The sequence below is a fragment of the Indicator indicator genome, chromosome 1 (genome assembly GCF_027791375.1).
Source record: "Indicator indicator isolate 239-I01 chromosome 1, UM_Iind_1.1, whole genome shotgun sequence".
In the NCBI taxonomy this organism is placed as follows: domain Eukaryota; kingdom Metazoa; phylum Chordata; class Aves; order Piciformes; family Indicatoridae; genus Indicator; species Indicator indicator.
Window position 1 is genome coordinate 113,581,134 of NC_072010.1, and position 13,372 is coordinate 113,594,505.

Below are 13,372 nucleotides of genomic sequence, written 5' to 3' on the forward strand. Positions count from 1 at the left end.
TCTCACCCAGAGCTCCAGTCTCCAGAGACTAACTGACATTCAGTTTCTTAAAAGCTCGATGGTGTTCACCACCTTCCCATCTGCCCCTACCTAAGTGGCTACTGAATCCTTTGCTGTAGGAACTAAGCAGCTGAGGCTTTTGACTGACCAACTCCTGAAGATCTGCCTATTGTTTTCAGTCCAGGCACAGCAACCCTGGAGGACACAGCCCCATCTTAGGTGTCAGGAGGTACTACACAGCCTGCATAGCATGGGCATTTAGAATAGATTTATAATGTCCACCAATGATGTCACAAGAAAACTGCTCAGAAGATATCCTCCTTACTGTGTGAGAAGGATCATGGCCACATCAGAAATGAGGAAACAACCTAGCCAAATGCTTACCATAGCCACAGGAGACAGCAAAGCCAGGCAAACACTGCAGCACCTCACTAGAGACTGTTACCTGCATTGCATGGAAGATAGATAAGACAGTAGTGCTCTGTCAATGTCCCTTGTAGGCAACATGGGAGGAGACACAGCACAGTACATGAAGATCAGACACTTTTGGACTTCACTGGTGTATTCAGCACCATCAACACTAGCCCAAAAGTCCCAAATGAACAATCAGTCATCTCAGTCATTATAGCTGGCTGTAATCAATCCCCCATTTTATTAAATTTCTTGGTGGTCAAATGGTTGTTTTTTGGTTTTGTGGGATTTTTGTTGTTGTTGTTGGGTTGGGGTTTGGTGTTTGTTTTTTTTATTTTGGTTTGGTTTGGTTTGGTTTTTTTTGTTTGTTTAGCTTTGTTTTGCACAAAGTTGCTTGCAGGCTGTGAGACATGAAGGTAAAAGGCTGAGAGCTTCACTGTTTGAGATTTGCTGTTTGCTCTTTTATTCATTGCATAACAGAAAACCAGCAGTGCTGCATTCGCTTCTCCTCTCAAGGAAGTATGGGCATTAAAACATTTCACTTAGAAACAAGACAGGAGGTTGCTTCTGTAACATCCCCATGGCTGCCAGTCCCTCAGCTTTCTGGTGGCCTATATGCCGTTCCAGTTAAGGACAAACTGGGACTCAGTGCCTGCTTTGTGCCTGTGCTTGCCACAGTAACACATCTGTCCTGACGTGGATCTCTGACTCTACCTATGGACATCTCCTCAGAAGAGCAGGCTGGGGCTGCTGCATCTCCTCCCTGAAATAGACTGTCACCAAGGTGATAGGGGACAAAATGAAGCAATAACTGTGTTTCCTTAGCTCCGGCAAGAAAAGTTAGAGAGAGCCAAAATTTTAGTATTTAATGGCCAGCAAAAGATAGTAATTGGTTACAAAAAGTTCACCCTGCTGTCACTCTTGATCGCATAGCTCTTCTTGATCACAGAGCTACCTGGGATATTCTCTAAATGATACACGAACCCTGATGAGATATTTTTTCCTATCAAAGGCTGAATGAAAATATGAAATCATAAACTATTTTTTCTGGACACCTCTTGCCCCATGCAATCTGTTGCTGTAAGATTATTTCTTCACTGACTTAGCTTAATGGTTGAAATTCCTCTATAACAAACTCTTTAAGCCACCAAAGCACAGGCTGATATCAGGTTGAGCTACTATCCCCTCAGTGTCCTGCTCAGGGAGTTTCCCTGAGAGCATATCTTGGGTGAACAGCACAGCCGGTGTGAGGGCAGCAGACCGGGAAGTGGTTGCAGCAGCACCTCCACTGCCAGAGCGCGGGCTGGCTAGGAAGAAGCTGATGGGAGCTAATTCATCCCCAGATCTACCTGCCTGCCTCCTCCAGACACAGCACATCTGAAACAATATCCTCTGGCTGCTGCTTGTCCCCTCCGTGCATCCTAGCAGAGGGGGATGGGGCCCATTGCTATCACTGAGAGGTCACAGCAATACCCTTGGGCTGTGTTGCAACCCCTTTTTCCTTGAGGGGTGGGTAAACCTTCACATAAGAGGCAGAGTGAGACAAAACGGTGGTGTCATGTATCTAGCTCTGTTCCAAACACATGCTAGCAGCATTTGTAGTCTCATTTTTATGAAACACAGTAGTTTTCTATCCTCTTGTTGCTGTAAACTGTATGGCACTGGAAAGCAGTGCTCTGAGTAGGAGGAAGAATACAATAGTAGCTTTTGACCAGCTTTCATTTTTGCCACCTACAAAACAAGCCTTTTCTAACACAGTACTCCAGCTGTTCTAGTGTTTCTAAAAGTTTTCATCCCCTGGTAGTATTTATAAGGCAATAGGCTGCTCTGGTTCTCACTGCCAAGGAAGCCAGTGGTTGTTGCAGCACCAGAGGCAGAAACCAGCAGAGACTTATCAGAGGAGCTGATAGGGAGAATAAGACAGTTTATCAAGCCATAAGAGCATTCCTCCTCATGCATCCCTCAAGCTCCACAGCAGAAACCTGCCTGCTCCAGACCAGGTGCTCTTTTCCAGACATAGAGCTCTTTGTGAAGGTGAGCCCTTTGTAAAGTGATCAGACAGCAATGTTTGTTTACAGAGAACTTTCTACTCTGTTTGAGATTCATTTGATAGCACTGAGGGAGGTGAAAGAGCAGGCAGAACTGGTTTCATTAGTGTGTGTTGTTTGGTATAAGGCCTGCAAACCTTAAGGAACTAACCTATTAACTAAGTGATGCACCTGGTTGTTCACTTCTTTGCTCTTACATTTAATCTTAAGTTTTAATGCTGTGCTATAGGAGAACCATATGAAGGGGTTAAAAATTAAACAATGTTCTGTGAAGCCTAACTTAACCAATATCAACTATGCAAGACTTTGCCTCATTATTACAAAGCCTCTTAACAAAATGCAATACAAAGCACAGAAGAGCAATGCTTCTGTGGCCACACGTACACTGAGTTGCTCCTCTTGTGGTTTACACTGACACCTGACAATTCGTTTGGCCAAAAAGGAAAGACCATCACTGCAGAGCACACAGAAAGCAAAGTTACCTGACTTGGGTATGGCCACACTTTGGTCTATAATGAGGAAGGATTAGTCAGGGGGATGCAGCATTTGTGCTTCATTAGCCTTCAGTTCAGCAAAGCACAGAGATGGGTGGGTTCAGCTGGAGCAAGGCTTACCAGCGAATCTTCCTTCCTTCACTGGGGCCCCACAGTTGTTTAGTTTGAAATTCTTAATTATTTGATTTATTCTCTTTATTCCCTTAACTGCTTTTGACATTACATCTCAATTTAGGCTGGCAAAATTTGCTCTACTTGTTTCCAGTGATCATAAAAAGATTTAACTTGTTTTAGTCTTGCATTGAGTTAGGCAGATTTATAGTCACACAGGCAAATGAGGTGGAGGCTATTGCCTTTGGAAGGACTGCTGTAATTTCAATTTTGTTTTGCAACTCATGGCAATGTTGATACTGCATTTTAATGAAAAACTACATCATATCTCTGTGCATGTTTGGAGGAGTATATAAAGAAACTTTGCATGAAAGTATGCATTAGTAGAGATTACAGATCACAGAATGTTAGGGGCTGGAAGGGACCTCAAAAGATCATCTAGACCAACCCTCCTCCCAGAGCAGGATCACCTATACTAGACCACGTAGGAATGCATCCAGGTGGGTTTTGAATATCTCCAGAGAAGGAGAGTCCACAACCTCCTTTGGCACCTTGTTCCAGTGTTCCATCACTCTCACAGTGAAAAATTTTTTCCTCCTGTTTCCATGGACTTCCTATACCTCAGCTTCCACCCATTGCCCCTTGTCCTGTCATTGGGCATCACCAATAAAAGCCTGACTCCATCCTCTTGGCACTCACCCTTTACATATTTATAAGCACTAATGAGCTCTCCCCTTAGTCTCCTCCTTTCCAAACTAAAGAGCCCCAGCTCCCTCAGTTTCTCCTTGTAAAGAAGATGTTCCACCCCCTTAATCATCTTTGTGGCTCTGTACTGGACTCTTTTAAGCAGTTCCCTGTCCTTCTTGAACTGAGGGGTCCAGAACTGGACACAGTATTCCAGATGTGGTCTCACCAGGGCAGAGCAGAGGGGAAGGAGAACCTCTCTCAACCTACTAACCACACCCCTTCTAATCCACCCCAGGATGCCGTTGGCCTTCTTGGCCATAAGAGCACATTGCTGGCTCATGGTCCCTCTCCCTCTACTAGGAGCCCCAGGTCTTTTTCCCCTTCACTGCTCTCCAACAGGTCAGATGGGTAACATGCTATACTACTCATAGCAGATATGGGTTTTCTGCTTTCCTACTGCATCTGTTATCAAAGTTTGCTATCATCGCAGATGTATGTATACCTTGTTTTTTTTAATTGCAGGCTGGCAGTGACGGGGAAAGCATTGGAAATTGCCCGTTCTCACAGCGCCTCTTTATGATTCTGTGGCTGAAAGGTGTCATATTTAACGTCACAACCGTGGATTTGAAAAGGTGAGATCGTAACCGGAGTTCTCCTTTTCAGAACAACTTTTCCAGAGTGATGATTTTAAAGGGTGACTCACTTCTGATAAATCTGAAATGCACACCGTGGCTTGGCATTTGTGTTAACAGTCTGGATGCTTGCTCTTCCTCTTTAGAGTTCACTAGTAGAAGTTGGACTAACTCTGAAGCAGCTGAGATTTTAATCTGTTTTGCAGTAAGTCTCTGTAACATAATAGAGAAGTTTGGGGTTGTTTTTTTTTTGTTTGTTTTGTTTTCTGGGGTTTTTTTTAAGGCATTTCAGAGCACATTCAAATGCAGGCTCCTTTGAATTCTTACTCTACCATTGTGAGGCAGCTGGCTGAGTTTTATTTTGTAAGAAAGAGACAGTGCAGCCTGCTATTTTAAAGGTGAAACAGTTCGTTGCAATTAAGGGCAGAAATTGCAAATGTAGTTCCTGTTGTGATTAACCCCATCTCTTTCCTCCCATTAGAAAGCCTGCTGACCTGCAGAACCTTGCCCCAGGAACAAACCCCCCCTTCATGACATTTGATGGTGAAGTGAAAACCGATGTCAATAAGATTGAGGAGTTCTTGGAAGAGAAGCTAGCACCACCCCGGTACCATATTCCTGGCTGCTTCTCTTGCTTTTAGCTCTTCACAGCCCCTGACAGACATCAGTGACCAAATCCCCTCAGTTTGGGTGGGTCAAGACCACAAAAGTGTGTGAGGCTGAGGCTCACCATGGTGGAGCTCGCAGCGAGGGGTAAATTTGACTGGCGTGAAACAGCACTGAAGCCTGGCACTGTGCGGAGCTTGTGCCTGGGGTGCTCCCGAGATGCTGGCTGTGCTCCTCCTGCTGCTCATGCCTTTGCCTTGAGTTCACTGCTGTGCCACCACAGTCGTTCCCAAGGAACAAAATTCACCCTGCTGCAGCAAGCGTGTGCAGAAACCTGCATGCCACTGCAGAAACTTGATCTCTTTTTCCTCCACTTGTGTTTGTTTGAGGTTTCCCTCTTCACACAAAACAAATAATTATGCTTACTGGGAGCAGGTAGATGGGAGAAAAGGGCAGTGAAAGCCTCCCACACAGCAGACATGCTGGGGCTCATTTTGAGTGGCCAGGTGGGCACACCTTGGCACACACTGGGGTCTTGGGTTTGGATCTGTCCTTCCCTGCCCCAGCAGCAGCAGCAGCATTGTGTGCCTTACTCTGCACCTTCTCTCCCTCAGGACAGCAGCCCCCTTCTCAAGCAGCCAAACCTGACTTTAACTGGTCAAGCAGCTGCTCCCCTCCACTTTCCCCTTCCTATCTGCCCCTGGCAACAACAGCTGCTGGACTGGCTGTTCTGAGCTTGCTTACCCATGGACCAGGTGGGAGGCTGGGAGGAGCAGCAGCTAGTATGAGTAGGGACTTTCCCTCCTCTTCTCCTTATGGCAGGAGCAGTCATTTCCCTCAGGCAAAGGAGGTCATCCACATGGCTTAACTACGTTTAAATATGCCCTTGCTAAGTATTTCTTTTAGCTCAAGAGGGTTCCCTTTGACAGTCTTGTGTGGCCATACATTATGATGCAGTGTAAATAATGCATAATGGAGATGAAAATAAAGGCTAGATGTGTAACTTCTTTTTTTTGTTCCTTTTCACTCCTCAGGTATCCCAAACTTGCACCAAACCACCCTGAGTCTAACTCTGCAGGAAACGATGTGTTTGCAAAATTCTCTGCATTCATAAAGAACCCAAGAAAAGATGCTAATGAAAGTATGTGCTGAAATCCTTCTGTCAGCCCTGGTAGTCACTGGAAGCAAATTAGAGCTCTACAATTCTAGCATGCTGTGCTGGAGGTACCCCATTTACAGCTCAGGTTAAACAGACGTTTTCCAGAGCATAAAGGCTGTGGAAATCTGAACATATCCACTCTCTTATTTGAGGATTCCCAAAGTTAGTTTTTGCAGATGCCACTGTCAGCATGGGAGCATCAAGTCCAGCTCCTCCTTGTTTCTTTGGCTCCCCAGCCCATAATGCTGTACCTTTCCCCACAGCTTTGTTTTGGGTTTTTTTAAAAGACGACCTTACTGTTCTGCTCCATTTCTGTGAATAATGAGGACTCCAGCCCCATGGCACATTTCCTTAGATCCGGACCCTTGCTACTGCAATGCATTTAATCATCTCTAGCCTCCAGCTCTCAGCCCTGTTCCCTTCGCTTTACTTTTTCCCCTTCTCCACAGTGGCACACAGGCACTAACCACCCTACAAAACCCCCATCCAACATTTGCTGGGCTCTGCTGCCCTTACCCCACTCATGTGCACTCAGCTGAAAGCACAGGACTGTGGTTTCCTGTACACCCCAAAGCAGCATCCCAGTGGCTTGCTGTCCTGTGCTGGGCTGCTCTGCAAAAGCACACACTGCAGCAGTGTCTGAGGAGCCATTTCTGGTAACACAGCCCTAGTCTGGTTTTTCTCAGAACCCCCCTTTAGCTACTTAGAGCTCTTATCCCAGCATTAAGTTTTAAGCTTAGGATAAAAGAATTGCAGGAGTTGGCATGGCCTGGTGTCTGTGAGCTGGATTGGTGCCAGGAGACAGGATGCAGGAATCGCCTTTCTGCTTGGTGTCAGAGAGACCTTGGTACAGGCTGGAATGATCTTTTTATTGTCTTAACCTAGATTTGGAAAAATCTTTGCTTAAAGCCCTGAGGAAGCTGGACAACTATTTAAATAGCCCCTTGCCTGATGAAATTGATGCTTACAGCACTGAGGAGATCACTGTTTCCAGCCGGAAATTCCTGGATGGAGATGAGCTCACCTTAGCGGATTGCAACCTCCTACCAAAGCTCCATATAATCAAGGTTTGCATTTGCCTTTTAGCTTCCTGGAGAGGAGGGGTGGCACAGAAGCTCAAGCTCTTTTCTATCTATTCTATAGCCATACAGTCACTGTGTGAGGACACAGTGCTAATGCACAAGGCCATTTCATTTGCAGCACAGACTCTGGAGCTAGAGTATCTGGGTTTGTATCCGGATTGCAACTGCACTTGCTAAGCCTTTCACAAGTGTGATATGAGTGCTGTATTCAGTGCTGTAGAGAAGTGTTTTCCTTTGCATTTCATATGCAAAGTGCTTCTGGTCGTAGATCAGTATCATTACATTATTTTGTCCATGCCAATTCAAATTCAAACCTGTCTCACCTGCTTTTAGTCCAAAACTTTTGCTTTGCTGAGTATCACTAGTACCAATAATGCTGGTAGGGTAGCCACCACCTTCCTGCCAAGGCTCCCAGCCTCTTCTTGCAGGTTTGTGGAGCATACACACACCCCTAACAGTCCTGATGACTAAGATGTCTGGATGTTGTCACAGCCTGTCCCTAGGCTATTTTGGAGATAATCAGGCTCTGAAAGAGAAACGACCACACTAGAAATCCATTGGTTTTCATAACTAACAAAGTAATTTCAGGAAGTTACCTTTTTTGACTACTATTTTGTCAGAGGAAGAGTGGATTGAATTGCTTTCTGATACTTCCAGAAGTGAAAACTTTCCCCAGACAGATGTCCTGGTTGAACCTATTGCAAAGAGCAGCAAGGGTATGAGCCCTTTCCCACGCCCACACAGAGCTCAGGCACAGTAAAGCTCAAGAGGTAGCAAAGGTCAGCAGAGCCAATACAGGGAGAATCACCTTATGTCAGGTGCATGTCTGAAGGAGGGATTAGGTATTAGCCAAGAGTTGTTTTCCCTAGCCATTTGAAATTTAGTATTTTAATTCAAGTTTTTCCTTTCTGTTTCAGTGAAAGTTACCCAAATATGAGGCAGTTTGCTACTGTAAGATGATGATGTTAATTCTGGGTTATGCTAGCACCCTTGCTGTTTTAAGATGTATCTGATTCCAGGTGTGGTCTACTGGTCCACATAGCTCTGCATAACTCTAGCAGAGTATTTATACCAAATAAATCCTTTTAAGCTTGTTAGCTAGCCATCTTCATCCCAGGTCTTCTCTTTTTTGTTTTGCCTTTCCTTTTCCCTTCCCCCCCTGTTGCATATCATAACAGACTTACCCACTGAAAATGAAAAACAGTGCATTTGGGTTCTGTGCAGATCATGTGTGTAATGATTCTTTTCTTTTTTTCTTTTCTTCTAATAAAAGGTTGTTGCAAAAAAGTACAGGAATTTTGATTTTCCACCTGAAATGACAGGAATTTCAAGATACTTGAACAATGCCTATGCAAGAGATGAATTTACAAACACTTGCCCTGCTGATCAAGAAATTGAGTATGCATATTTGGATGTTGCAAAGAGAATGAAGTAAACAGAAGATGCCTCTGTGCTTTCCTGCTTCTGAGATTTAGATGGGCTCCAGCCAAGATGGAAAAAAACCAAAAGCTGGCATACATTCTGCAGTGTAATTTTAAGTTCTGCTATTGGCCAATCCTTCTTTTCTAATGATTGTGTAGCATTATTTGCTTGGTCTTAAATTAGGTGTCTATATGTTTGTGTGTCTGTACAGATGTCTGCACACATGAACATCTGTTGTGCAGTCCAAGTTAAAGGCATCAGTCAATATTAAAGCATTTGTTGAAGTTAGGGAAAACAGTGTAGGCCATGCAATTATAGCAATATTACAGACTAGTGACTTGTGCTAAATTGCTGAACTCTGAGAAGAAATAGCCCTGTTTCTAACACACATCTAACCTGTCATTACTGCTGCCTCTGATTTCTCTTTCACAGTTTGTTGCCAAACTTCACAGTTACTGGGAGAGTTTCTTGTAGCTTCTCTGCAAGCCTCAGAGGGCCTCAAGTCAGCAGCTGGTGCCCGTGCAAGCACCCTGGTTAGCCTAGGAGAGAGGCCAGCCTGTAGGTGGGACCACATCTGATGTCCCAGAAGCCCTCTCCTCTGTGCTAGATACCTGCAGGGCAGGTCAACAAAGAATAACTTTTCACATTGTGTGAGTCTTCTTTGCTATTAAAATTTTAAAAAATCAAAACTTAAATAAATAATCCTGCCTTCTCCTCTCTCAGGGCTGCATAACCCATCAAACTTCCCTGCAGGTGCTCCCAAAAATAGACAGATAGTGGCACAGACTGTCACTAGCCTATGGACTATCTGATAAATATTTGACAAGGCAGGAGAGCCAGAGTTGGTTGTCACTGTAGATAGAATAAATGGGTGAACATCTGTCTCCAGCTACCAATATAGGATTTCTTTGCCATCTTTCCATGACTCTCATTTGGTTTTGGAAAGCAAAGAGGAGGAGAAGAAGGTCTAAGAAAGGAACAGTCCATTTATAGTTCCTTTTCCTGGTTGAGCTCCAGCATGCTGGCTTTCCCAGGACAGCTGAGAGGACTTCATTGCTGAGAGCTTTACAGCTGAGCAGCTAGGTGTTTATCAGGAACAACACAGACCTACCTCCTGCCTTAGGTGGGGGATGAATTAGATGAGCTGCTCCAGCCCTGCGTGAGCCTGTGTTCAAGGCAGCCAGTACTGGTGAGAAACCCGCTCTAGCCTGGCATCAGGATGTGCACTATTAGAGATGTATGGACTATGAAAGGTGATGTCCACAGCTGCTTTCTGCTGAGCAGGCCCTCAGCAAGCACATAGGAGTAGAGAGTCCTTTAGTCACAGGGTCACCTGGAAGTTTCTTCTGATGGATTTCGCCTGTGTGTACAAAACAGATGTGGAAATGGCTAAAAATAGCCTTTACAGGACCTATACTGACAAAAAGAGAGTCATAGAGTTGTAGAATTGTTAGGGTTGGAAGGGACCTCAGGGATCATCAAGTTCCAACCCTCCTGCCACGGGCAGGGACACCTCACACTAGATCAGGTTGCTCACAGCCACATCCAGCCTGGCCTTAAAACCCTCCAGGGATGGGGCTTCCACCACCTCCCTGGGCAACCTGTTCCAGTGTCTCACCACCCTCAGAGTGAAGAATTTCTTCCTAACATCCAATCTGAATCTACCCGTTTCTATTTTTGTTCCATTCCCCCTAGTCCTATCACTACCTGACACCCTAAAAAGTCCCTCCCCAGCTTTCTTGTAGGCCCCCTTTAGATACTGGAAGGTCACAATAAGATCTCCTTGGAGACTCATACCAACTAGTCACTCATCCTTGCCCATGCCAAACAGACTCTTGCTTTCTAAAAAAGCACTAGTCAATGGTAACAGTGTCAGGTATATTGTCTGTGGTGTCTTCATCTTGCACTCTACGCAGTTCTGATGCAAATGTGTTATAATCACAATTGTTTGTAAAAAATATCAAATGTGCAGTTTGAGTTTGCCTTTAGAGAAAACAGACACAGTATCTTTCCCCTCCCACTTTTCAACTAGGAACTCTCCTGTTGGGGTTGATAGCTGAGTAGTCACTTGTCACAGATTACTAACTGTTACTTTGTGTTTTCAAATACATGCTTATATATATCTATATAAAAATATATTAAAAAATGAAATTTGTATACTCTTTTCATATGCCTTATAAATTTAAATAGAAAATATAAAAAATAATTAGTAATTTGAACAGTGTTTTGGTTTTATTTCCTTGCCAATTTCCTGGTAAGATACCTTGCAACAGTGGCCTAGATTTTAGGGAATACAGGGCAAAATGTAAAATGGCTTTCATTTATTTTGGAGGAATTACGTATGTCACACACTTGCAGTGAGATACTTGGTTGTTCCTATTACTGATGAATAAAAAAATCAAAGGGCCAGCATGCAATCATTGGACACTGAACTATCTAGTACAAAGTGTCCCACATCCATGCTGGTTTAGGGCTGGCCACATCTGTAACCGTTTGGTCTTGGGGAGATGCACTTGGAATGGTTCAGAACAGCCAAGGACTGCCCACACTACTTGGTAACTCTTGTAGTAGTCCAAATACATCAGACTACTCCTGGCCCTCACTGACTTCTCACCATAAAGACAGTGAGGGCTGTTTATCATCAGTAAGTAACAGAGCATGGGATATTCTGTTATCTGGGATATGGGCCCTGAGCACACAAGGTGTGGTTCACATCCATGCAGCTATTTTCTACCTCCTGGAAACAGGGTGACTGTGCTGGTTGTGGGGAACAGTGCCTGTGTCCAAATCATGCCTGGCCACTGGTGGGAGCAATGCTCTTTGGTATGGGTCATGGTATTTGTAACAGAAGCAGCTGGTGAAGATGAATGAAAATGTGCTTGTGAAAGCACTAGAAGAAACAGAAAAACAAGGGCTAAAAAAATAGGTTAATTGCTACAGGGCATTGTAGAAGTAAATTCAAAGGACCTCAGAGCAAGAAGGCAAAGGACAAACAAGCCTCAAGCTAAGGTAAAGCGATGAGGAGGAACAGGAGGGATGCCATAAACCATCCTGATAAAGAAAACAACAGAGCGATGGGAAGCAGGAATTTTGTCTTTGACTTAAAGATCCTGACAGACCCAGAGGTATGAAAGGCACATTCAGAAAAGTGTTGTCACCAGCAAAGAACCCAAGAGCTGTGCCAGCACCTGACACCCAGTGGCACTGGTCTGCCACCTCAAACACAGTCTGGGTGGGTGTCCAGGTGTAGATGATCTATGGGACGCTGAATGTAAGTAAAATACAATGAGTATCTCTTTTTTTATTCCATATGGTCCCACAGTAATGCCCACCCTGTGGCCTGGCCCTGCTTTCCAAATCCAAACATGGCACCTGTGTGCCTGCATTTGGGGTTGACTGCAACTCAGCAGCTGGTGTGCAAGTGCTCAGCAGCAACTCATCCCTAACCATTCTTACTGACTGAAAAGGACAAGAACTGTATCTGTCTGAAATACCTTGCTGGTTTATGTTATGCCCATGTTGATGGCTTATAGACTCTACAAAACTTTTTTGGCTTCAGATCATTCATTTAATCTTCCTCTTCTCTGTTCTCTCTTTCGTATGCTTCACTGGAATCACATGCCTGCACTTCCAGTACTGCTGGATGAAGGTGAAAAAAAAAAAGACTCAGACACCCAGCAATCAGAGGTGTTTTTTCCTTAAAATCTGACACTGCTTGGAAGGAGATTTGATTAAATGCTTGTGGTGATTGGTAGTTTCCAAACCTTTGTGGTTCCCTTCTTCCTCTTACTCATTCAAAGTTGTTCACAGCTACAGCCCTTCACAAAATGATGCCACCTAAACCATCATGTTATGGTTGGTGTTTGCATATTTCTGGCAACATAGGGAGGAGATACAGGTAAGAGAAGACATGAAAATGACCCAGCATATCAGAAAACTGCAGTCAGTTCATTTGTTCTTGGATGGGATGAGTTGAAGTGTCCACACAATCACACAGTAAATTAATCTCTATCTTCTACACATTTTGAGTGTCTGAGTCTGTCTTTTCTTAAAACATACTATTTTAAGAACAGACCTTTGTCCCCATTTGAGTTATTCTATTTTTAAAAGAGCATTTTAAAGAAAGAATGTATTGTAGAATAAATTAGATAAGACAGAAAGCAAGTTGTGATGTTAGCAGTATCACCAGCTGTTTGAGTGGCCTTGACATGCAATAAGATGTAAAATCTAGACACAGATTTGTAGTGCTTGATCCCATGCCAGGGCAGAGATCATGTTCCATTATTTAAGGGCATATTTGTGGAGATAGAGCTACTGATTTCCAAATGCTTAACAGCACAAATAGTATTCTGGGTGGTGCTGCTCCTACAAAAATATTTTTATTATCATTTTCCACACAATTTTTCACATGTCTCTTTTAAACACCTGCTGTATGCAAGGTGAATACAGACAGCTGCTTTACCAACTGCTCTTCAGCCACTTGTGTAGAAAACTCTTTGATGTTTGAAGGTGTTTCTCAGCTTCAGTATTTTAGTCTTCAGCATCACCTGCCAACTATTTGCATTCAATGCAGTATCTCCAAAAGGAGGCTGAAATAAAATCCAGTGCAGGGTAACTAACTGCAATGTATTTCCTCCAATGTATTTTTTTTTTTCCAATGAAGAAATAAACCTCATGAAAGCAAGTTAGCATTTCCTCATCCGTGTCAGCATGCTGTTTG

General features: G+C 43.9%; 1 protein-coding gene across 1 annotated transcript in view; it reads left to right on the plus strand.

The window, feature by feature from the left end:
* Nucleotides 1-8,665, plus strand: part of CLIC6 (chloride intracellular channel 6) — a 35,083-nt gene extending 26,418 nt beyond the window's left edge. The window contains exons 2-6 of the mRNA XM_054393800.1: nt 4,274-4,383; nt 4,865-4,990; nt 6,024-6,130; nt 7,034-7,215; nt 8,504-8,665. Of these exons, the coding sequence (XP_054249775.1) occupies nt 4,274-4,383; nt 4,865-4,990; nt 6,024-6,130; nt 7,034-7,215; nt 8,504-8,665 (687 nt within the window). The remainder of the gene's footprint in view (nt 1-4,273; nt 4,384-4,864; nt 4,991-6,023; nt 6,131-7,033; nt 7,216-8,503) is intronic.
* Nucleotides 8,666-13,372: the final 4,707 nt, after the last annotated feature.